At 44.1% G+C, this 22,006-nt stretch overlaps 1 protein-coding gene across 1 annotated transcript; it reads right to left on the minus strand.

The window, feature by feature from the left end:
• Positions 1–1,150: 1,150 nt before the first annotated feature.
• LOC143680108 (late cornified envelope protein 1E-like) lies at positions 1,151–13,149 on the minus strand. The gene is made up of 4 exons (XM_077156732.1): positions 13,105–13,149; positions 11,427–11,649; positions 4,326–4,393; positions 1,151–2,534 (listed from the first exon to the last, which is right to left on the minus strand). Exons 2-4 carry the CDS (start codon positions 11,628–11,630, stop codon positions 2,150–2,152), a joined length of 657 nt encoding a protein of 218 aa, XP_077012847.1. The 5' UTR covers positions 11,631–11,649; positions 13,105–13,149; the 3' UTR covers positions 1,151–2,149.
• Positions 13,150–22,006: the final 8,857 nt, after the last annotated feature.

Here is a 22,006-nt window from a genome sequence, read left to right on the forward strand (position 1 = left end):
TGTTGCCGTGAGCTTAGAAATTTGTTGCTTTTTTGTATATATGTTATTTTTCACAATAAAGAAAAAAAAGGAAAAGAAGGAAAGGGCACTAGATAATAGTTTGAAGCTACATGAAGAAGTAGCAATTTTTAGTAAGGGTAGTAATAGAAGTAATACAAATGTCAGGACTATTGTAGTTTTTTGTTTGTAACTCCACTTTTACTTTTTGCAAGCACTAAAAAGGTAAAAGAATAAAATGTAAGGATGAATCATTGGTTTTGGACTCAGTGGATAATATGCAATTTGTGATAAGAATTACATAAAGCAGGAGAAGGGGGGATATAAGTATAAGGCTTGTGTATACCTTTGAAGTTAAGTTGGTTTCTAACAAATGAGAATGTCATAGATTGAGGCTGTTAAATTTATTCCTCATGTTATCTTTAAAATATTAGAGATTATGTAACTCAGAGAGACAGAGATTAGGGTCCAGGTTGTCAGGGGCAGGGCAGAGGAAATGAGGAGGAGTTAATGAGAAAGAGGTGTAAGGTTTCCGTTCAGAGATGGGAAGTTATGTAATGGAAGATGGTGAGGGCAATGCAACCTTGTAACCCTCAGCGATACCACTGAATGGTATGCTTGGAGGTCACTGAGATGGGAAAGCTTCTGTGTATTTATATACGTTCATAATTTAAGAAGGAATAAACAGCTAAAGAAACAATGACATTGATATGCAATGCGTTAGCCTGGACTGGGTCTATGGAGGGAAGAGAAAGACTCAAACAGACAATATTGAGATTTATGAAAAAAAAAAAAAGAGACTCTCCCCTTTACATCAATGCTAAATTCTTAAATGTCCTAACTGCACCGAAGGTGATTAAATAAGTGAATACCCTTGTTCTTAGAGAACGCTCAGGATGCTATTCAGTGTTCAAAGAACACTTGATGTAAACACTCTATTTCAAGCGTTCAGGAAATGGATTATTAAATATATAGACCAATTTTTGAATAGATAGACTGTAAGTTAAGGCAAATGTGTTAAAATTGATGGATCTTGGTTTCTGGGGATAGAGATATGGTGAAATTCTCTGGATAAGATGTGTATTATTGTATGTAACTTCTTATATGTTTGTAAGTATTAAAAAAGAAGTTTGAACAGCCCCAAAACAGTAGCAATTATTGACCGTTTATTCAGTTCAAAACGACATTAATGAGGCATAATGAACAGAGTAAAACTAACAATGTGCAAATCTCATGTGAAATTTACCTTAAATAATTTCAGAAGCAAGGACTTCTTAACAAAATAAAGAGATTATTTATATTGAAAAAAGTGGACGTCAGATTTGGGGACAGAAATGGAAAGTGGCTGATATTTTTAAGTCCTTGACTCCGTTTTTAAGGGTTTTTGCTTTTCACAATATTTTATCATATATTGTATGTACGTTTCTTGTTGGAATAACTGATTCTTTGTCTATTTGCAGAAAGTTTATGTATAATTCTTTAAACAAATGTTTTGACTGAAGGAAAATAAATGCGTCTGTGAGTTGCGGCAGGATCACAGAGGGGAGGAGAAGACAGAGAGGGGATGGGACGGCCATCTGTCACCCTGCCACGCCGGGGCCTGGGTTGGAATTCAGAGGGAAGCCCAAAGCCCAAGGCAGTGTGCCCTGAACCACGCCAGGGGCTGAGCACAGCAGGGCCTGGACGGGTCACCGACAATCTGCGCGGGAGCGCAAGAGCCATCTTCTCTCGCCTTCTCCCACCCACGCTCATGGGGCCACAGGCCCAGAACAGCCTTGATTTCTGCGAGTCCGAGGCACTGCGAAAATGGGAATGGCGGGGAGTGCTGTAAACAGCAAGGACAGGTCTAGAAAGAGATGCCGAACAGGTTCCGAACTTTATTGTTTCACTGTAGGCTGCCATCTCCAAATGCATAATGGGACAAGGATCAGTCCTTGGTTTGGGGTCCTGAGGCCTGGATGCATCATTGGTGGCGGAGGTCATCGATGGGTTTTTGGGGGAGGATTCAGGATTCCACGTCAGAGAGGCTCTCTTGGCTGGAGCTCAGAGCCTTCACCAGGTCTTCTCAGCCACTCAGGCAGGCCCAAGAGGTGAAAGAGGAGACGGCCTCCAGATCTTCAGAAGAAGCCTGCTCTTCTCAGCTCAGGTCCCTTCAGCAGCAGCCTCCAGAGCTCTGACCGCTGCCCCCTCCGCAGCAGCTGGAGCCCCCCGAGGGCTGGCTGCAGCGGTCAGAGCTCTGGTGCCTGCAGCGGTGGGATCTGCGGCGCCTGTGGTGGCTCAGGCAGCAGCCCCCACCCCCAGAGCTGCAGCAGTCCCCAGAGCTGGGGCCACAACAGCCCCCCGAGCTGGGACCACAGCAGCCCCCAGAGCTGGGGCCACAGCAGCCCCCAGAGTTGACACTGCAGCAGGAAGAGACTGGAGCTTTGGGGGGGCACTTAGGAGGGCATTTTGGGGGGCATTTAGGAGTTTGGCACTTGGGAGGGGGCTGGCACTGCTGCTGGCTCTGCTGGCAGGACATCTCGGCAGGCGGGCAGGAGCTGGGGGAGAGTCACACACAGTCAGGCTCAGGACACACAGGGCTCCTTTACCATCCTTTCAGCACCATTTCTTGTCCTTACATTTTAAAGCCTCTCCCTCTCCCTCTTTCACTCTCTCTCTCTTTTCAAGAAAGGAATGAGGCTTGCCTTTTGGAGGAGCTACATATGACTTTTTTGCATAGACACATGAAAAACCAGAATCACCGCAAATCGTTTTATAAATGGGAAAAGTGAGGCATGATCCTCGGTTCCCGTTCCGCACCCGGGATGGTGATGTGTCGGGGCAGCACAGCCTCCTCCCTCCGCCCCTGGCACCGTGAATCCTAAATTGTCTGCTGTTCAGTTTGGGCCTTCTCACACAGATGCCCGGGCACCACCCCTGGCCAGCTGAGTGACACTGAGTGACGCCCACAGCTCTCTGTGTTTATAGGGCTGCAAATGGGCTTCCTCGGGTTTCCTCTGTTGCAGAACTGCGACCCCAGTACGGGCTTTGAGGAAGGGGCGCAGGTGATTATTCCAGGCATTCTCCTCCTTCTGAAAGGAAGGACTATTTCAATTTTCTAAACCCAAGAGACCCAAAAAGGAAAACAACTCATATGGTTTATAGTACAGACACAGAAATCATGCCAGTGACTTTAGTCTCTTTTGCCTCATAGCTCACCTCCTTTCTCAACATTTCTACCTTCAGCTCTCTGCTGATCCAGCCACCAGGTCCCAAAAGCTCCCCCAGCCTCCCCTTCCGGTCTGAGCATCCGTCCTGGGGAAGCCTGTCTCCCACCCTGGGGACACTCACCGACTCACAGGCAGGCACAGGGTCCGTCACACCTGGGAAGTGAGTGGATGTAGGTGCTCTGGTCCCCAGGCCTTTTATCCTGGCCTCAGGCTCCGCCCCAGCCTGTGAGCCAGGACCTGGGCATGAGAGGACCCGCCCGCTACTGCCCACGGGGTCATGACACCCAGGGATGACAGGCAGATCCTCACCTGCCTCCTGCACGGGGCTCAGGGCAATGGCTCCATGCCAAGATTAGGGCAGCCTAAGCTCAGGGGTCCAGGACAGATGTCGTACTGTCCATCACCTGCCACCCCGTTCTCCTTGGAGTTGCCTGGCTCCCACTTCTCTTTCTTGGAGTCACTTTCCCAAGCTCTCCTTTTCTTCCTCCTACAATGTTAGTTCATTGACTCCAGGCAGCCTGGTTTGGAGAAAGAAGCCCAGATACCTCCAAACTTTTACTTGGACTGGGACTCAGTGTGTCTGTGTTTGTGCGTGTGTTTCTGCTGTGTGTGTGCATCTGCATTAGTGTCTTTTATGTGCATCTTGTGAGGAACATTCATCTCAGAGTAGAACTGTCGCTGGGACCATCTTGACCTTAGTTAGAACTCAACTTGCTGACTCTAGAGCCAGATTCCTGGATTTGAATTTTGGCTATGACTCTTACCACTTCTACAACTTAGGAAAATTAATTTACCTCCCTGTGCCTCAAAAGGGAGCTGAAAAGTTGGGATTTTAGTAACCTTTCCTTCACAAGCTTGTTAGGACTATTGCAGGAGATAATATACTTTAAGCTCTAGAACGGTTCCTCACGCATATTTTACGCACCAAAAGCTTCACATGATCATGACCATATTTTCCTGAATCATCTTCAAGAAGGATTCTCTGGCAGTTAATAGATATTGTTCAAGTGAAACCAGCATTTGCACAGCACTTCAGAATCTATGAACAGTTTCCTGAGGTGACTTAGGCCATTGGTATAAGTCCTGGCACGCGTGGACGTTGCCATGAGGACAAGTCACCCTGCAGCGGTCGCAATGGGGAAGGCATCATGGAGACCAGAGATGCGGGAGAGATATCGAAGTTCTAACTAAAATGCCCAAGAGAGGACAAGTCAGGGATTTGATTCTGCCAACCAGCTGCCACTAGTATCAGAAGAAAATGCACTCACATGTAAAACTGTTCCCATCTGCTCTAATCTACACGCAAGGATTAGAAAGCTGGAGGGGAAGGACGTCATCAGGCAGGAAACAGTCTTCATCTCCCTCTGTGATTCCCCAGCCCACAGCAGCTGGAACATGAATAAATGTGCCATTAAATCAAGCTGGGCTTGAGAATACAGCTCAAACTGTATTCTCTTTTCTGAAGTGGTATTATCGATTTAAAAAATTATAGCTTTCCAATACTTGGAAATAGCAGTTTTAAGGACAGCACCATGTAGTTAAAAAGTTATATATTTTTGCATCCTACAAGATTGCTTAGTTTGGAATTATAGATGAACATCCAACTACTTGAAAAAGTGTTATGTAGCTGGAATAGTCTTCATAGAAAAGTGGTATTTTAGGTGAGACTTGAAGGAAGGATTGAATTGCAAAAAGTGGATAAGGGGGAGAGGAAATTGATGGACCCTTCAGAAAAAGGAGACAGGAGGAGATGCTGCTAATAGTAGTAATAGTATAATAGAAGCAGCAGCAGAGGAAGTTGTGGTGGTGGTAATTTTAGACTAGCAATAGAAGCTACCCTTTATTGAGTATTTATGCTACATCACTGTATCTTCATATTATATTTATGCTGTATTCATTTATACTCACTACTCTAGGTACTAAGCTATGGATAATAAGCTCTAGTGCTTCCAGAGAAAAGGCACCAAGATGTACAAGTGTAAGTTATATATGGACAAATTGAGATGTTTAGTGTTGCAGGAGGGTTTTCACGGGAACTCTATGAATGGTAGACCTGAGAAGTTAGGTTGGAATCAGTTTCTGCTGATGTAAAATGTAGCATTTAAGGAGCTTTAACCTGAAGAGAGCCACTGTGTTTCAGAAATGGAGGGACAAGCTCATGAACGTATTATAGAGGGGTGTCTGGAAAAAAAAGGTGTACAGGATTTAATGAAACAGGAAAAAGACAGAGACAGTATTTGCTTGGAGGCTGGAACTAAAACCCAAAAGATTTTTATATGCAATTTACCTGATTGCAGAATTAGCAGATGATACATACATAAAACATTAATATGTATTTTTTCAACGGGTTTATATTTTGTTTCTCCTTTTTTTTATTCATTCTTCTCTCTTCCTCCCTCCTCTCCTCACACCTTCTTTCCCTTCCATTTTTGCCAATTTGAAACCTATGATGTACCCCAGAAAAGGCATGATCTTCTAATCTGTTCTTGTGGGGCAGACCTACTGTGGGCAGAGCCTTGTAGTCAGGTTATTTTCACGGAGATGGAACTCACTCAATTCCAGGGGCTCTTAATCTTTTACTGGAGTTTTTGTGAAGATTAAAAGATAGCAATGCCAAGAGAGCTTAGAGACATCTAGAGAGAGAAAAAATAAAATCCCGCAGGAGAAGACAGAGGGGCCTATAGGGGCTGAGGGAGTCATTTGAAAGCAGAACCCAGAGAGAAGAAAGGACAGCAGATGTCGTCATGTGATTTTCCATGTGACAGGAACCCCAGGTGCCAGCAGCCTTTCCTCAGAGAAGGCATCCTCTTGCTCATGCCTTAATTTGACCATTTTCCCATTTTCATGGGCTTAGAAGTGTAAATTTGAAACCTAATCCATCCTCTTTTTAAAAGCCAATCTATTTCTGGTATATCACATTCCAGCAGTTTAGCAAACTGAAACAGATGTCAGCAGCAGAGGAATGGGGTGTTGCCATTTGAAAATAACAAACATGGTAGAATGTCTTTGAAGATTCTGGCAGAATTGTGAGGAGCTTGTAGAAAGGGCCTGGATTGCTTTGGAGAGACTTTTGGTAGAAATGGACATTAAAGATACTTCCAATGAGGCCTTAGACAGAGATGATAAATGTGTTATTGCAAATTGGAGAAAAGACGATGCGTGTTTTAAAGTGGCAGAGAATTTGGTAAAATAGAATGCAGGTATTGTATGGAAGGGAGAATTTGAAAGCAATGAGCTTGGATATCTAGCTGAGGAAATTTCCAAACTAAATTTAGAAGCAGCCTGGCTTTTCCTTATAGCTTATGGTAAAATGTGAGAGAAAATGGGTATGCTGAGAACTGAACTCTTGGGTACGAAGAAATTGACGATTTAGAAAATTCTGAGTTTCCAGAAAGTAAGCCCCTGGAGAAGAGAGCTCAATGTGAGGATTTACCCAGTCAGCCATTTCAGTATAAGCCAGGACTGGAAATGGAGTAATCCAGGAAGGATTTGTGGAAAGTCCTGTTGTCTGCTGGTTAGGACCCTTTACGCTGCATGCCAAACTGACAGGGTTTTACAAGATCTGCATGAATGGAACCACTGCCAGCCTGGACTAACAGGGACAGAAAAGGGACAGATTGAAGGAAAAATGACCTCAAGATCAGAACCATGGAAGCTAAGGTCTGAAGCCATAAACCTCAAGCTAAGAGAGTGGATCCACCTATGCATATGGAGAAGGTGAGTTTGTCTTGGGGTTTGCAGAGGGCAGGCCTTCTGCCATGTAGCTCAGGAAGAGTGCTGTGACCCCAGGACTCTCGCATGCCTGGGGAATTGAGCGTAGCTAAGCAGCCTCGTTGTTCAGGAAGCATGCTGCCACCCCAGGCCTCAGAGATGAGGGAACACATTCCCCAGGCATTGGGGAGAGACTTGCCACCACCCCACTGTTCAGAACGGGCTGAACATGTGCGTTAGAGATGGCACAGCGTTCAGGTGCCATCCAGACGCTTGAGGAGAGTAGGGCTGTGAACAAGGTGGTCTCCCCAGTGCTTGGAAATGTGAAAGCCCTCACCCCGTGTTTAGAGAGAGCAGGGTTGCTGCATAAGCCCTTGGTGAAGGTGGGACAACTGCACTCTCAAGCCCTGAGTATGAGCAGTATTCTCTAGATAACTCTCAGACTTTGTAATATAATGGAGTTTGGCGGGCAAGTTTTTGGAACTGTCTAGGTATTTTGATACCTGTTTTCCTTCCAATTTCTGTGAAATTGGGAATGTGTATCCTATGATTGTCCCTCCTTTGTATATTGGAACCCGATCATTTGTTCTGAGTTTCATAGATCCACAGCCACAGGAGAACTTTGTATTGGGTCAGGTCATGCTGGTAGTTGATTTTGAGGAGACTTTGTGCTGTTTTTGACTTGTATTGTATTTGGTTTGTTTTTGAAATGGTTTAAGAATTGTGTGATATTGTGACGGAACAAATGTAGTTTGTACATGGGAAGACCATGTCTTTTTGGGGTCAGAGGTGGAGTGTTTTGAAACTGTTATGCACCCCAGAAAAGCCATGTCCTTCTAATTCATTCTTGAGTGTGAAGCCCTATTTGGACAAGACCTTTTGATTAGCTTGCTTCCATGAAGATGTAGATCAACTCGAGGTGGGTCCTAATCCTTTACCGGAGTCCTTAATGAGAGGATAAAAGACAGTGAAAGCTAAGAAAGCTTAGAGTCATTTAGAGAGAGAGAGAAAAGAAAACACCCAGGAGAACCCATAAGGACCCACAGGAGCTGAGGGAGTCATTTTGAGACCCGAACCCAGAGAGAAGAAGAACTAGCAGGCATCATCAGGGGCCTTCCCATGTGACAGAGGAACCTCAGATGCCAGCAGCTTTTCTTCGGGGAAGGTATCTTGTTATTAATGCCTTAATATTGGCATTTTCTTGACCTTAAAACTGTAAATTTGTAACTTAAAAATCTCCTTTCTAAAACCCAAGCCCAGGGGCTCTTAATCTTTTACTGGAGTTTTTGTGAAGATTAAAAGATAGCAAAAGCCAAGAGAGCTTAGAGACATCTAGAGAGAGAAAAAATAAAATCCCGCAGGAGAAGACAGAGGGGCCTATAGGGGCTGAGGGAGCCATTTGAAAGCAGAACCCAGAGAGAAGAAAGGACAGCAGATGTCGTCATGTGATTTTCCATGTGACAGGAACCCCAGGTGCCAGCAGCCTTTCCTCAGAGAAGGCATCCTCTTGCTCATGCCTTAATTTGACCATTTTCCCATTTTCATGGGCTTAGAAGTGTAAATTTGAAACCTAATCCATCCTCTTTTTAAAAGCCAATCTATTTCTGGTATATCACATTCCAGCAGCTTTAGCAAACTGAAACAGATGTCAGCAGCAGAGGAATGGGGTGCTGCCATTTGAAAATAACAAACATGGTAGAATGTCTTTGAAGATTCTGTCAGAATTGTGAGGAGCTTGTAGAAAGGGCCTGGATTGCTTTGGAGAGACTTTTGGTAGAAATGGACATTAAAGATACTTCCAATGAGGCCTTAGACAGAGATGATAAATGTGTTATTGCAAATTGGAGAAAAGACAATCTGTGTTGCAAAGTGGCAGAGAATTTGGTAAAATAGAATACAGGTATTGTATGGAAGGGAGAATTTGAAAGCAATGCGCTTGGATATCTAGCTGAGAAAATTTCCAAACTAAATGTAGGTGCAGCAGCCTGGCTTCTCCTTACAGCTTGTAGTAAAATATGAGAGGAAATGGGTATGCTGAGAACTGAACTCTTGGGTACAAAGAAATTGATGGTTTGGAAAATTCTGAGTTTCCAGAAAGTAAGCCCCTGGAGAAGAGAGCTCAATGTGAGGATTTACCCAGTCAGCCACTTCAGTATAAGCCAGGATTGGAAATGGAGTTCTCCTGCAAGGATTTGTGGAAAGTCCTGTTGTCTGCTGGTTAGGACCCTTTACGCTGCATGCCAAACTGACAGGGTTTTGCAAGATCTGCATGAATGGAACCACTGCCAGCCTGGACTAACAGGGACAGAAAAGGGACAGATTGAAGGAAAAATGACCTCAAGATCAGAACCATGGAAGCTAAGGTCTGAAGCCATAAACCTCAGGCTAGGAGAGTGGATCCACCTATGCATATGGAGAAGGTGAGTTTGTCTTGGGGTTTGCACAGGGCAGGCCTTCTGCCATGTAGCTCAGGAAGAGTGCTGTGAACCCAGGGTTCTCGCATGCCTGGGGAATTGAGCGTAGCTAAGCAGCCTCATTGTTCAGGAAGCATGTGCCACCCCATGCCTCAGAGATGAGGGAACACATTCCCCAGGCATTGGGGAGAGACTTGCAGCACCCCACTATTCAGAAGGGGCTGAACATGTGCGTTAGAGATGGCACAGCGTTCAGGAGCCATCCAGATGATTGAGGAGAGTAGGGCTGTGAACAAGGTGGTCTCCCCAGTGCTTGGAAATGTGAAAGCCCTCACCCCGTGTTTAGAGAGAGCAGGGTTGCTGCATAAGCCCTTGGTGAAGGTGGGACAACTGCACTCTCAAGCCCTGAGTATGAGCAGTATTCTCTAGATGACTCTCAGACTTTGTAATATAATGGAGTTTGGTGGGCAAGTTTTTGAAACTGTCTAGGAATTTTGATACCTGTTTTCCTTCCAATTTCTGTGAAATTGGGAATGTGTATCCTATGACTGTCCCTCCTTGGTATATTGGAACCCGATCATTTGTTCTGAGTTTCATAGATCCACAGCCACAGGAGAAATTTGTATTGGATCAGGTCATGCTGCTAGTTGATTTTGATAAGACTTTGTGCTGTTTTTGACTTGTATTGTATTTGTATTGTTATTGAAATGGCTTAAGACTTTTGTGATATTGTGATGGAACAAATGTAGTTTGTACATGGAAAGACCATGACTTTTTGGGGTTCAGAAGGTGGAGTGTTTTGAAACTGTTATGCACCCCAGAAAAGCCATGTCCTTCTAATTCATTCTCGTGTGAGCAGATGTATTTGGGCAGGACCTTTCGATTAGTTTGTTCCCATGAAGATGTTGGTCAACTCGAGGTGGGTCCTCATTCCTTCCTGGAGTCCTTAGTGAGGATAAAGACAGTGAAAGCTGAGAGTGCTCTTAGACATTTAGAGAGAGAGAAAAGAAAACACCAGGAGAACCCATAAGGACCCTCAGGAGCTGAGGGAGTCATTTTGAAACCAGAACCCAGAGAGAAGAAGAACTAGCAGGCATCATCGGGGCCTTCCCACGTGACAGAGGAACCTCAGATGCCAGCAGCCTTTCCTCAGGAATGTATCCTCTTATTAATGCCTTAATTTTGGCATTTTCATGGCCTTAGAACTATAAACTTGTACCTTAATGAATCTCCTTTGTAAAACCCAACCCAATTCTGGTATATTGCATACTGGCAGCTTTAGCAAACCAAAACACCTTCCCTTCCCTTCTCTTCTCTCTCTCTTTGCTGAAGGAGAGTGAAGGAGAAAGGATGTTTTTTCACGGTAGATCAAGAGTAGCAGGATGAGTACAGAGTGGGGTGGGGACCGTAAGGAACCAGATAAAGGCCATGAAAGTGATTGGAAGACAAAGGAGCTATGTTTACAAGAAGACATTGCACACAAACAATGATGGCTCGGGGCCCAGATGACATTGGGAAACACAGTGAGGAGCATGTGTCTCCCTCCCCTTCTCACCTCATTCACTCCACTTCTGGCTAAGATAGCCCCTGGACGTTGAGGTTTGAAGGTCATCACCAGCAAGGACATGGTAGAAGAGAACAGTGGCAACAGGGGGAGACAAGGGACCTTCTAGAACAAGAGGCTGAGCAATTTTTTGTTTGTTTGTTTTATTGTTTTGCATCAGTGAGGCAGCAAACTTTAAGAAGCCCTGACACAGTGGGTGACATCTTTGGCTTGGAGATCTGAGCTCAATGGGTGGGTTTTCAGGAGAAGTTTTGAGTTTCTGAGCCCTGGGAGACAGATTCCCTTCGCTGAAGTTCAGTCGTCCCTGGGACTTCACAGCTTCGTGGACAGGTCCAGGAGAAGACAGAGGACATCCTCGGCCATTGATGCCTCCAGTTATGTTCTTTGAGACTTAGCAGCAGCCTCCAGAGCTCTGACCGCTACCCCCTCCGCAGCAGCTGGAGCCCCCCTCGGGGGGCTGGCTGCAGCAGTCAGAGCTCTGGTGCCTGCGGCGGAGGGATCTGCGGCGCCTGTGGTGGCTCAAGCAGCAGCCCCCACCCCCAGAGCTGCAGCAGCCCCCCGAGCTGGGGCCAAGCAGCCCCCAGAGCTGGGACCACAGCAGCCCCCAGAGCTGACACTGCAGCAGGAAGAGACTGGAGCTTTGGGGGGGCACTTAGGAGGGCATTTTGGGGGGCATTTAGGAGTTTGGCACTTGGGAGGGGGCTGGCACTGCTGCTGGCTCTGCTGGCAGGACATCTCGGCAGGCGGGCAGGAGCTGGGGGAGAGTCACACACAGTCAGACCCAGGACAGAAGCCACCCCACTGTTTTATCATTTCAACATCTTTTCACTATGTACATTTCCAGAAAACAAATCCCTGGCGTATGCTTATTATGATTTCTGATACCTTATCAACTATACTAACAACGTCAGCTTTGAGCCTAACTTTCTTTTTCGTAAAGTAGGAAGGAATTATTATCTTCTACAAAGTGGAAAAATTGAGACCAAATAATGTTAGCAAGATGAAAAGAGAATTTTTCCCATGTCACCCAAATTTCTGAATAGTCCCATAGAGAATAAGGGGCAGAAATGTTGTCTTCAAGGAAAATAAATGTCCCATGGGAATAGTGTCCTCAGTAGTTTTACCTTGTAGAGACAAAGAAGGTCAAAATAGAAAGGGAAGCAAATACCTGAAATCGCTAAACCATAATCAGCCTCACTGATATGTGACATGACTGCAAAAGCCCTTATCTCTGCCTTCCTGTCTTTAAGAGCTGTCACTCCTTTACCTGGTCGTTTTCCTGTAGGACAAAGGCCCTGATGCTAATGAGGAATTTGAGGTCACCATTAACTAGCTTTGTCCTGGACATCTGTAAATCGTATAAGCTACTAGAGCTGCTAGAGAAGGTCACCTGTCTCGCTTCCTTTTGGCTCACACCTTTAGTACTGAACTGACAGCTCTGCCTGCCTCCTTTCAGCTTCTGTTCTCCTACTGAAATGATGATAACACCGCCTCCTTTTCTGCTTTGAACTTGCTATCCAAAATGACCTCATCTCCCCTTGCAGAAATCCTTAAAGACCTGGAACCCCCTAAACTCGGGGAGACAGGTCTTGGGCTGCTAGGCCATCTGCTCTCCTACTGACCACCTAGGAGTACACTCTCTGAAACCCAGATGTCTAAGGAATTGGTTATTGAGCGCATCGGAGAAAAGAATCCACAGCCTTTGTCCAGTAGCACTATGCGCTCATGTCTCATAGATGTCACCGCCCTGTACGCTGTCTGGCATAGGAAGCATAACATTTATTCTGATGTTTTTTCAAGTCTGGAGCTTTTACAATGCGTTCTCAGGCCCAATTCCATACCCATGTGTTTCAGCAATCTCCAAGCATGCCTCTGACCTCTCCTCATTTTGACTTTGCAGAGGGAGATACAATGATATCCTCAAACGTCAACTCCCAGTTCTGAAACTTTCCCACGATGCCAAGCAGCCACTGACTATACTCCCTCATCGTGAGAGTCACAAACAATTGTAAATGTGTTGGGTTCCTCTGAGTTTAACATAGCAACAGCCCAGCTCCTTTAGCTCTGGCAGTCTGCTCCCCCTGCTTCTTGTCTGTCCTTCTAGGCCCTCTATTAATATGAACTTCAGTTCCCAAGGCTCCCCCAGCCTCCCCTTCTGGCCTGGGCATCCGTGCTGGGGAAGCCCCTCTCCTGCCCCGGGGACACTCACCGGCTCACAGGCAGGCACAGGGTCTGTCACACCTGGGAGGTGATGGATGCAGGTGCTCTGGTCCCCAGGCCTTTTATCCTGGCCTTGGGTTCCGCCCCAGCCTGTGAGCCAGGACCTGGGCATGAGAGGACCCGCCCGCTGCCGCCCACGGGGCCATGACACCCAGGGATGACAGGCAGATCCTCACCTGCCTCCTGCACGGGGCTCAGGGCAGCGTCTCCCAGCCAGGATTAGGGCAGCTTAGAGATGGTCTAGAGTGAACTAGATTCCCAGAATTTAAATGTGAATGCTTGTATGCTAGCCACACTGGTAGATAGTGTGTGTGTGCACATCGGGTTGCACTATCCTCAGCATTAGATACCTAATTTCCTTGAAATGACACTGTCTACCATCTGTATGGTTCTTTCTTGATTCTCTTTCCCTGGGCCCCCACTCCAGGGAGAATCAATTACCTAATTACTCTTGACCTCTGAGGAAACCCATTCAGGTCCCACAATGTTTTCAGGACGGCTACAGTCGATTGACTAACATTCAAATTTCCATGCTATTGCACCACTTCTCCTATTAACGTTTGAAGAGTAGGCAGGACTGGCCTGTTAGCTTTCCTTTGAATGTGTCTTTCTGCCCAAACTCCACGATCTTTTCCTTTATGAGACAATGTCATTCACTTACTTTGTCACCCTTTATGAGACATATCTCACAAATGAACTTCTAATAATCCCCTTGACAGCCTGACTTGTGTCTTATATTTCCGTAGTTCCCATCTGTAAATAATGCAAAACCCCACACATAGTGGGTGGCTCAATGATATTTTTGTTTTTAATTTTTACATGGGCAGGCACCGGGAATCAAACCTGGGTCCTCTGGCATGGCAGGCAAGCATTCTTGCCTGCTGAGCCACCGTCCTGTCCCTAGAGCTACACAGACTTCACAGTTTGCAAATAGCTGCTCCATGCCACTTCGCTCATCCTCAGAGGGCACCAACCTCTGAGTCAGGTGTGGTGAGCCACGAGACCCTGGGAAATCTGCCCTGTCTCACCTGGGCATGACATCGCATTGCTCAGCTGATTCCAGTGGGCTTGCTTGTGGCGGAACGGCTAGGATATCGATTCCTTGGCTCACGCGAGAGCCCAGCTCCTAATTCGCAGAAGGATGGAGCTGAGAATCCATGGCCCATGCCTCGGCCTCGAGGTAAGGCAGCACTCAGCTGTCAGCCAGCCTTGGACTCAGATGAGTCAGGGCACAGCTGTAACGTTACTAGTCTTTTTTGTCCTTGGTTAGTAGCTCTCAGTGGCTTTGGCACCATTTAATAAAGATCTTGGGTTGAGAAGGCTTCTGAGGTCACCTAGTGATCCAAAGGGTTTCCTCTTACACCCCCACTATCCTCTCATCTTCTTGGAGAACAGGAGGAGACACTGCTGAGATCTTATGGGAAGTAATCCAGATTGACTCCACTGTGGCCTCCCACCTTCTCATCGTCTGAGCCTGGGACTGTCACATCAATAAATTGTAGGTTTTTCCCCTCCCTGTGAACTTTCTTTTAAAGTATAAATGATGAAACAATGGTTTGAAAGCAGTAAAAAATATGGTGATTATTTCTTAATTCTTAATTGGAGAAGATATTTTAAGAATGGCACAAACCCATAGTCTATAAAGGAAAATCGTGATTAATTTAAGTACATGAAAATTAAATTTATATGGCAAAATACCATATATAAGATCAAAAGACAAATACCAAATGAGTGAAAAATGCAGTGCATGTGCCAGGCAAGGAATTAATATCTCTAATATACAATAACTTTTACAAATTAAAAATATAAACATTTTTAAATATCTAATGGACAAAGGACCTAAACAGCCCATTCATACACACACACACACAAATATATGGAAAAACACATTTGAAAAGTTGTTCAACTTGACTAATCTTCTTACAAAAGCAAAGTAGGCAACAAGGTAATATCTTTTATTTTTGGAAGGGTCTGTCAGATTCATTTATTTATTTCAAAGTCATGATTGTAGGGACTAACAAAACTCAAAATGTGTGAATTTATGACACTAATCCTTCATAATTTGGGATTGGTATATAAATTGTTTTAACTATTCTGTATGGCAATTTGGGTTATTGGCATGTGATTAATTTTATTTAAAAGTATCATGTCCTTTAATGCACTAACTGTTTTAGAAATTTAGCCTGAGGAAATAAAGTTATTATATAGAAGAGATAAATTCTAAGAATGTTCTCTGCTGGTGAACATATCTAATTTAGATAAATAAGAAAGTTCAGCAAGTAGTAGGATATGACATCAACGGACAAAATGGAAATTAACCTCATTATACCAGCAACACCATGATAATAACTGTTTCAGGAAGGATCTTCAATAGATGACAAAATTGTTTGGGCAAACGTTTGCTAAGGCTCGGATATTTAAATAATCTGAACGTATCTTATCTTTAGTTGTTACTTCAAAGGAAAAATTGTTAGGTTTACAACGGAGAAATGTGGCAGACAGCACCTTAAACGGGACATAGAGGCCATGTGTAGCCTGGCTCATGTTCTGAAAATATGCATAATCTGAACTTAGTCAAGAAGACACATCAGAAAGACCAAAATCAAGGGACCTTCTTCAAAGCCAGTGGCCTCTACTCTTCAGAACTGTCCAGGTCAGGAAGTACAAAGCAAGAGTGGGACACTGTCACACATCGGCCGAGGCTAAGCCAGCAACTAAAGGCGATGTGTGGCTCTGGGTTGGATTCTGAACCAATGAAAAGTTGCTTGCTATAACAAATGGAAAAACTTGAATAAAGTGTGTAGATAATGATAGCAGAGTGTCATATCAACGTCATGATTTTGATAATTATTCTGTGATTACATTACAAAAAAAAGTCATTGCTTGAAGCATCATACACTGAAATATTTTAGGAGAAATTTGTTCTCTGTCTGTAATTCATATTTGTGTGTGTGTTTATGTAGAGAGAGAGACACAAGAGATGAGAAGGAAAGAGATAAATCAAATGATAATATATTAACATTTAGGGACTATATGAAAAGGATAAACAATTTCTTCCTGTTAAATTTCAAAATAAAATGTGAAAATATGTAGATATTTAACCAATAAATGTAAAGATGCTTTTTAATATCAGCAAATTTTATATAATGCACATTTTAAAACTTTTTATTGAAGTAATATATATATTTCATGATTTCCCATTTTACCTCCTTTCAAGTGTTTTACCTACTTTCAAGGTTACCTACAGTCACAGCATTGTGCCTTCATGCCCAAAAGCCATTACCCCAACTTCTTCATCACCTCAATCATCCAGCTCTCCCTGGAAGTCACATATTTCGAGTGTGTGGAAACTTCATAGTTAAAACTAGAAGAATACATTGAAATAAAATATGTGCCCCATCCTTGGCTACATGGAGAGTGACAAGCAATGTCATAAGATGAAAACTCTGCCCAAATTAATTGTACATATGCAATACTCTCACTAAAATTCTAGGAGGGTGCCTTCTTTTGTCCCCATTTGGTGAAACATAAGTTATTTAACAATGTACAAGGAAAATAAAAGGACTAAGACAAGCCATGACAATCTAAAGAAGAAAAACATAAAAATACCTTTAAAAGAAAGCAATTGTGAGAGTTGTCACAATTTACTTAAGGGAACAGGAACTACAGCAATGGGTGATCTCACAGGATGCACACCCAGACCAGCGGAGCAGCCTGGAAATAGAGCTGCTGTGAATGCAGACGTTTTGGATACCAGGAATATGGACAATTCAAATAGGATTCTGGGACAATTGGATATCTGTGAAAATATGAAAATAAACATAATTTTAACTTCAAGTGGGTAATAAGGACATAAATATAACAAACAAAAATAAGCACAGCAAAACTTTACACCTTTTAATGGAAATAATGGAAGAATTAGTATCTATGAGTTTTTAATAAGGAAACAAATCTTAACAAGATTTGAAATGCATGTATTTTTTTAACTTTTTTATTGCTCATATAACATATCTACAAAGCAAAGAAAGAAGAAAGCAATAGTTTCAAAGCACTCTTCGACAAGTAGTTACAGGACAGATCCCAGAGTCTGTCATGGGCTATGATAGCATCAACATCAGCTATTCCAGAATATAGGAGTCTAGAAGGAATAAATATATTTTTATCATCACAATCAACTTCTTTTTTCGTTTTTGTGAAAGATGACATGTATACAAAAAAGCAACAAATTTCAAAGCACAGCACCACAATTAGTTGTAGAACAGACTTCAGAGTTTGCCATGGGTTACGATTCCACAATGTTAGGTCGTTACTTCCAGCTGCTCTAAGATGCTGGAGACCGAAAGGAATATCAATTTAGTGATTCAGCAATCATACTCGTTTGTTAAACCCAACCTCTGTATAAGTCCACCACCACCCCTGATTTTTCTGTCCCTCTCTTTAGGGGTGTTTGGGCTATGGCCATTCTAAGATTTCGGGACTAGCTGATGTTCTGGAGAGACTGGGCCCTCTAAGTTTCAGGTTTTATCTGGTCCAGGGGCCCATCTGGAGGTTGCAGTTTTCTGGAACGTTGCCCACCTGCATGAAACAAAAAGCATTTATTTTGATAATGGAAATATTTCACAAAATCTAGCTCTAGTAAACATTTTAAATCCATATTCATATAAAGAATAAAAAATGGAAAAAAAGAAGCCACAGGCTTGGAAAGTTAGCTGTACATCTAACTGCCAGAAGATTAGTACCTAAACTGTCTAAAGAACTACAAAACAGTAATGAGGAAAGGGAAACAGTGAAAGAGAAGAAAAACATTAAAAAAGAGAGAACGTGCGATTAGCCAGAAAACATATTAAAAGATCTCATAATCCCTGTAGTCAGGGAAATAACCGTTGAAACTACAATGGGATAGCATTTCACGTCACCCATATGTGTGGTGGTTATGGTCTGGTGTCTACTTGGCCAGCTGATGGTGCCCAGTTGTCTGGTCAGACAAGCACTGGCCTGACCGTTGCTGAAAGGACATTTCATGGCTGGTTGATAAACCCGAAGGCTGGTTTATTAAATCATCAGTCAGTCGATGCAGCTGTGGCTGATTACATCTACAATCAATTAAGAGGGTTTCTCCTGCAAACGAGACAATCCAAACAGTTGGAACTGGTGCGAGCAGTTGGAGAATTTTCAGAGAAATGAGAGAATTTTCACTGCTTCTTCAGCCAGCGAGCCTCTCCTGTGGAGTTCACCTGAGTCTTCCTCAGAGTTGCCAGCCTCCCGGGCTGCCCCGCAGATGTGGGACCCTGGTTTTCCCACAGTGTGTGAGGCACTTTTCCTAACTTGTACTTACAGATCTCTCCTGCTGGCCCTGTTTCTCTAGAGAACCCTGACAAACACAGCGTGGTACCGGGAGTAGCTGCTAAGAAACAGAATTTAACAATGGGTTTTGACAGTTGGTTTTCTACACCGATTAGACTCAAAGGCACTAATGACTCTCTTTCCAATAATCAAGATGACACTGACAGTCCATGGCGTGAACTGGCAACAGAGATACGCAAAATACAGCCATTTGATTTTGCCGATTGTACATGTATAAGAGGCAAGGCTCTGAGTGAGGGTGTTTTGGGCACTTTACTGGAGTTTTGTGGAGTTAAGAGTTATAAAAATGGTGGCTGATTGTTCTTAGATATGTTGGATACAGTTATGAGGGAAAAAGATGAGCTGAAGTCCTCAGATTTGTAAGTTAAACATTGTGTGAAAGATATAAAAGTTTCTATGTGTGCCCTGAAAGAAAATCTTATTTCCTGAGTAGCAGATTTCAATGTAAACCAAATTCTCATCCTTGCTAGTTTCTGCTGTTAAAGTAAGGGCTTTGATTGGAAAAGAATGGGATCCTGAAACTTGGATGGCGACGTCTGGGTTGATAAAATGGCGTGGGGACACGGAAACCCTGAGCTCTGCTGAGACTTTGTAGGTACACCTGTATGGTCTGTCTTGAGGAAACAGCTACACCACCTCCAGCTGCCTTGAGGAAGCAGGTTCCAGGTTCTAATCCACATGTGGGGTTGGCTATCCAAACTACACCTAAAGAGATTAACTGTTCAGTGCTTACAAAACCTGTAACCACCTCTCCTGGGGGTCCTCACTCCTCTGTCTGGAGCAATTAATCCTGTTTCACCAGATGAAACTGCAATGGAACACCTTGATGTAATTGGCTTGAATGACACTTCTAATTCTTTTCATGACCCAGCCCAACCATGTTATAGATTTCTTCAAGATCTATAACTAAAGTCCCAACAGGACCCTAAATGTGAGGTACACAATGAGACACGTGAGAAGGTAGGTTATACTCCTAAAGAACTGCATGAGTTTTCAAATTCATATACACAAAAATCAGGAGAATAAGTGTGGGAATGGATATTAAGGGTGTGGGATAATGGTGGAAGGAATATAAGGCTGGATCAGACTGAATTCATTGACATGGGCCCACTAAGCAGATATTGCACATTCAATGTTGTAGCTCAAGGGGTTAGAAGGGTGTTGACAATTTGTTTGGCTGAAACATGGATGAAAAGGTGGCCTGTATTACTAGAGTTTGAAATGCCAGAACTGCCCTGGTATAATGTAGATGAGGACATCCAGCGGCTTAGAGAGGTTGGAATGTTGGAGAGGATTCATCATGGAAGACCTGCTCACTCACCCCAGGAATGTCCAGAGGACACACCTTTCGCCAGAACTTTGAGGAGTAAGTTGGGGAGACTCCCTCCATCATTCCTGAAGAGCTCTGTAGTTGACCTTCTCTGAAGAGTAGATATTACTGTGGAAACTGCTGTAACTGAGCAGGAATCCTTAGACACGATGGGGATGATCGGAGTTGAGTTGGCAGAAGGCATGTGACAGCAGTTAATCACCACAGAGGAGGTGGGCATGGCCACCCTAATGGACAGGAAACTCAAAGCAGCAGTCGAGATAATCTGACCTCGTAGAGACTCCTCGCAATGGCAGGTAGAACATGGTGTTTCTAGAAGTATAACAGATGGGCAGCCTATTAAGTCCTTGTTTGAGCTGTCAAAGAAGAAGAATTCTAGATCAATTGAACAGAATTCTAGATTGAATTTACAAAACAGAGAGTCACAACCCTTAATCATTTCCCAGACTTGAGACAGTTTACAGACCCAGAGCCCCTTAAATGAGGGGAGAGCTGGGTGCCTCTGTGGAAGGGCCCTGTTAAACTGCCCCAAATTTACACTGTAAATTACCTTCCTCCAAGCCTCCCCAAAGAGACCTTTGGCCTTGTACCAGAGTGACTATGCATTGCAGAAAAGGAAATGATGAGATATTTGGGGGATTATTAGACCCTGGATCAGAAGTGATATTGATTCCAGGAAACCCAAAACATCACTCTGGTCCACCAGTCAGTGTCAGGGCTTATGGTCAGGGGATTGATGAGTTTCGGTTCAGGTCTGCCTCAGAGTGTGTCCAGTGCATCCCCAGACCCATTCTGTGGTCATTTCCTCAGCTCCAGAATACATATCATACTCAGCAATGGCAGAATTCCCACATGGAGTGAGGGCCATTATGGTAGCAAAGGCCAAATGGAAGCCGCTAGAACTGCCCCTACCTAGGAAAACGGTAAATCAATTCCAGACTCCTGGAGGGATTGCAGAGATTACTGCCACCTTTAAGTGTGTGAAGGATGCAGGGCTGGTGATTCCCAGCATTCTCATTCAACTCTCCTATTTGGCCTGTACGGAAAGGAGATGGGTCCTGGAGGATGACAGTGGATTATCAGAAACTTAACCAGGTGGTGACTCCTAGTCAAGCTGCTGCTCCAGGTGTGGAATCATTGCTTGAGAAAATTAGCACATTCCCTGGTACCTGGTAAGCAGCCATTGATCTAGAAAATGCTTTTTTCTCAGTAGGGACTACCAGAAACAGTTTGCGTTCAGCTGGCAAGGCCAGTAGTATACCTCTACAGTCTTACTTCAGGGTTGTCACAACCCTCCAGCCCTATGTCATAATCTTGTCCACAGGGCCCTTGATTGTTTCTCCCTCCCACAAAACCTCACATTGGTAAATTATACTGATGATATCATGTTGATGGACCGAGTGAGCAAGAAGTAGCAACTACTTTAGACTTATTGGCAAGGCATTTGCATGTCAGGGGATGGGAGATAAATCCAACAAAAATACAGGGGCCTTCCACCTCAGTGAAATTTCTAGGTGCCCAGTGGTGTGGGTCATGTCAAGATATTCCATCTGAGGTGAAGGATACACTGTTGCATCTGGGCCCTCCTACGACCAAAAAGGAGGCACAATCGCTAGCTGGCTTCTTTGGATTTTGGAGATAATGTATTCTTCATTTGGGTTTGTGATTCCGGCCCATTTACCGAGTGACCATAAAAGCTGCTAGTTTGAGTGGGGACCTGAAAAAGAGTCTTTGCAACATGTCCAGGCTGCTGTACGAGCTGCTCTGTCACTTGCGCCGTATGATCCAGCAGATCCAATGGTGCTGGAAGTGTCAGTGGCAAATGGAGATGGTTTCTGGAACCTTTAGCAGGCTCTTATAGGTGAATCACAATGCATACCATTAGAATTTTAACATAAAGCTTTACCTTCTGCTGCAGATATCTACACTCTATTTGAGAAACAGCTTTTAGCCCTTCTACTGGGCCTTAGGACAGGTTGAACGCTGAACCATGGGCCACCAAGTTGCTATGAGACCTGAGTTGCCTGTCATGAGCTGGGTGTTGTCTGACCCACCAAGCCATAAAGTTGGGCATGTGCAGCAGCACTCTATTGTAAAATGGAAATGGTATATACGAGATAGGCCCAAGCAGGTCCTGAAGGCACAAGTAAGTTAGATGAGGAAGTGACCCAAATGCCCATGGTCTCCACTCCTACCA

The sequence above is a fragment of the Tamandua tetradactyla genome, chromosome 4 (genome assembly GCF_023851605.1).
Source record: "Tamandua tetradactyla isolate mTamTet1 chromosome 4, mTamTet1.pri, whole genome shotgun sequence".
NCBI classification, from domain to species: domain Eukaryota; kingdom Metazoa; phylum Chordata; class Mammalia; order Pilosa; family Myrmecophagidae; genus Tamandua; species Tamandua tetradactyla.

Excerpts from the sequence above, each read along its gene's own strand:
- LOC143680108 (XM_077156732.1), bottom strand. The coding sequence starts at position 11,630 with ATGTCCTGCCAGCAGAGCCAGCAGCAGTGCCAGCCCCCTCCCAAGTGC. Across the intron at positions 4,394-11,426 it reads CTGCAGCTCTGGGGGTGGGG|TTAGAACTTCGATATCTCTC; the intron begins GCTGCTGCTTGA and ends TGGGCATTTTAG. Across the intron at positions 2,535-4,325 it reads CCCATTGCGACCGCTGCAGG|CTCCTGCCCGCCTGCCGAGA; the intron begins GTGACTTGTCCT and ends ACTCTCCCCCAG.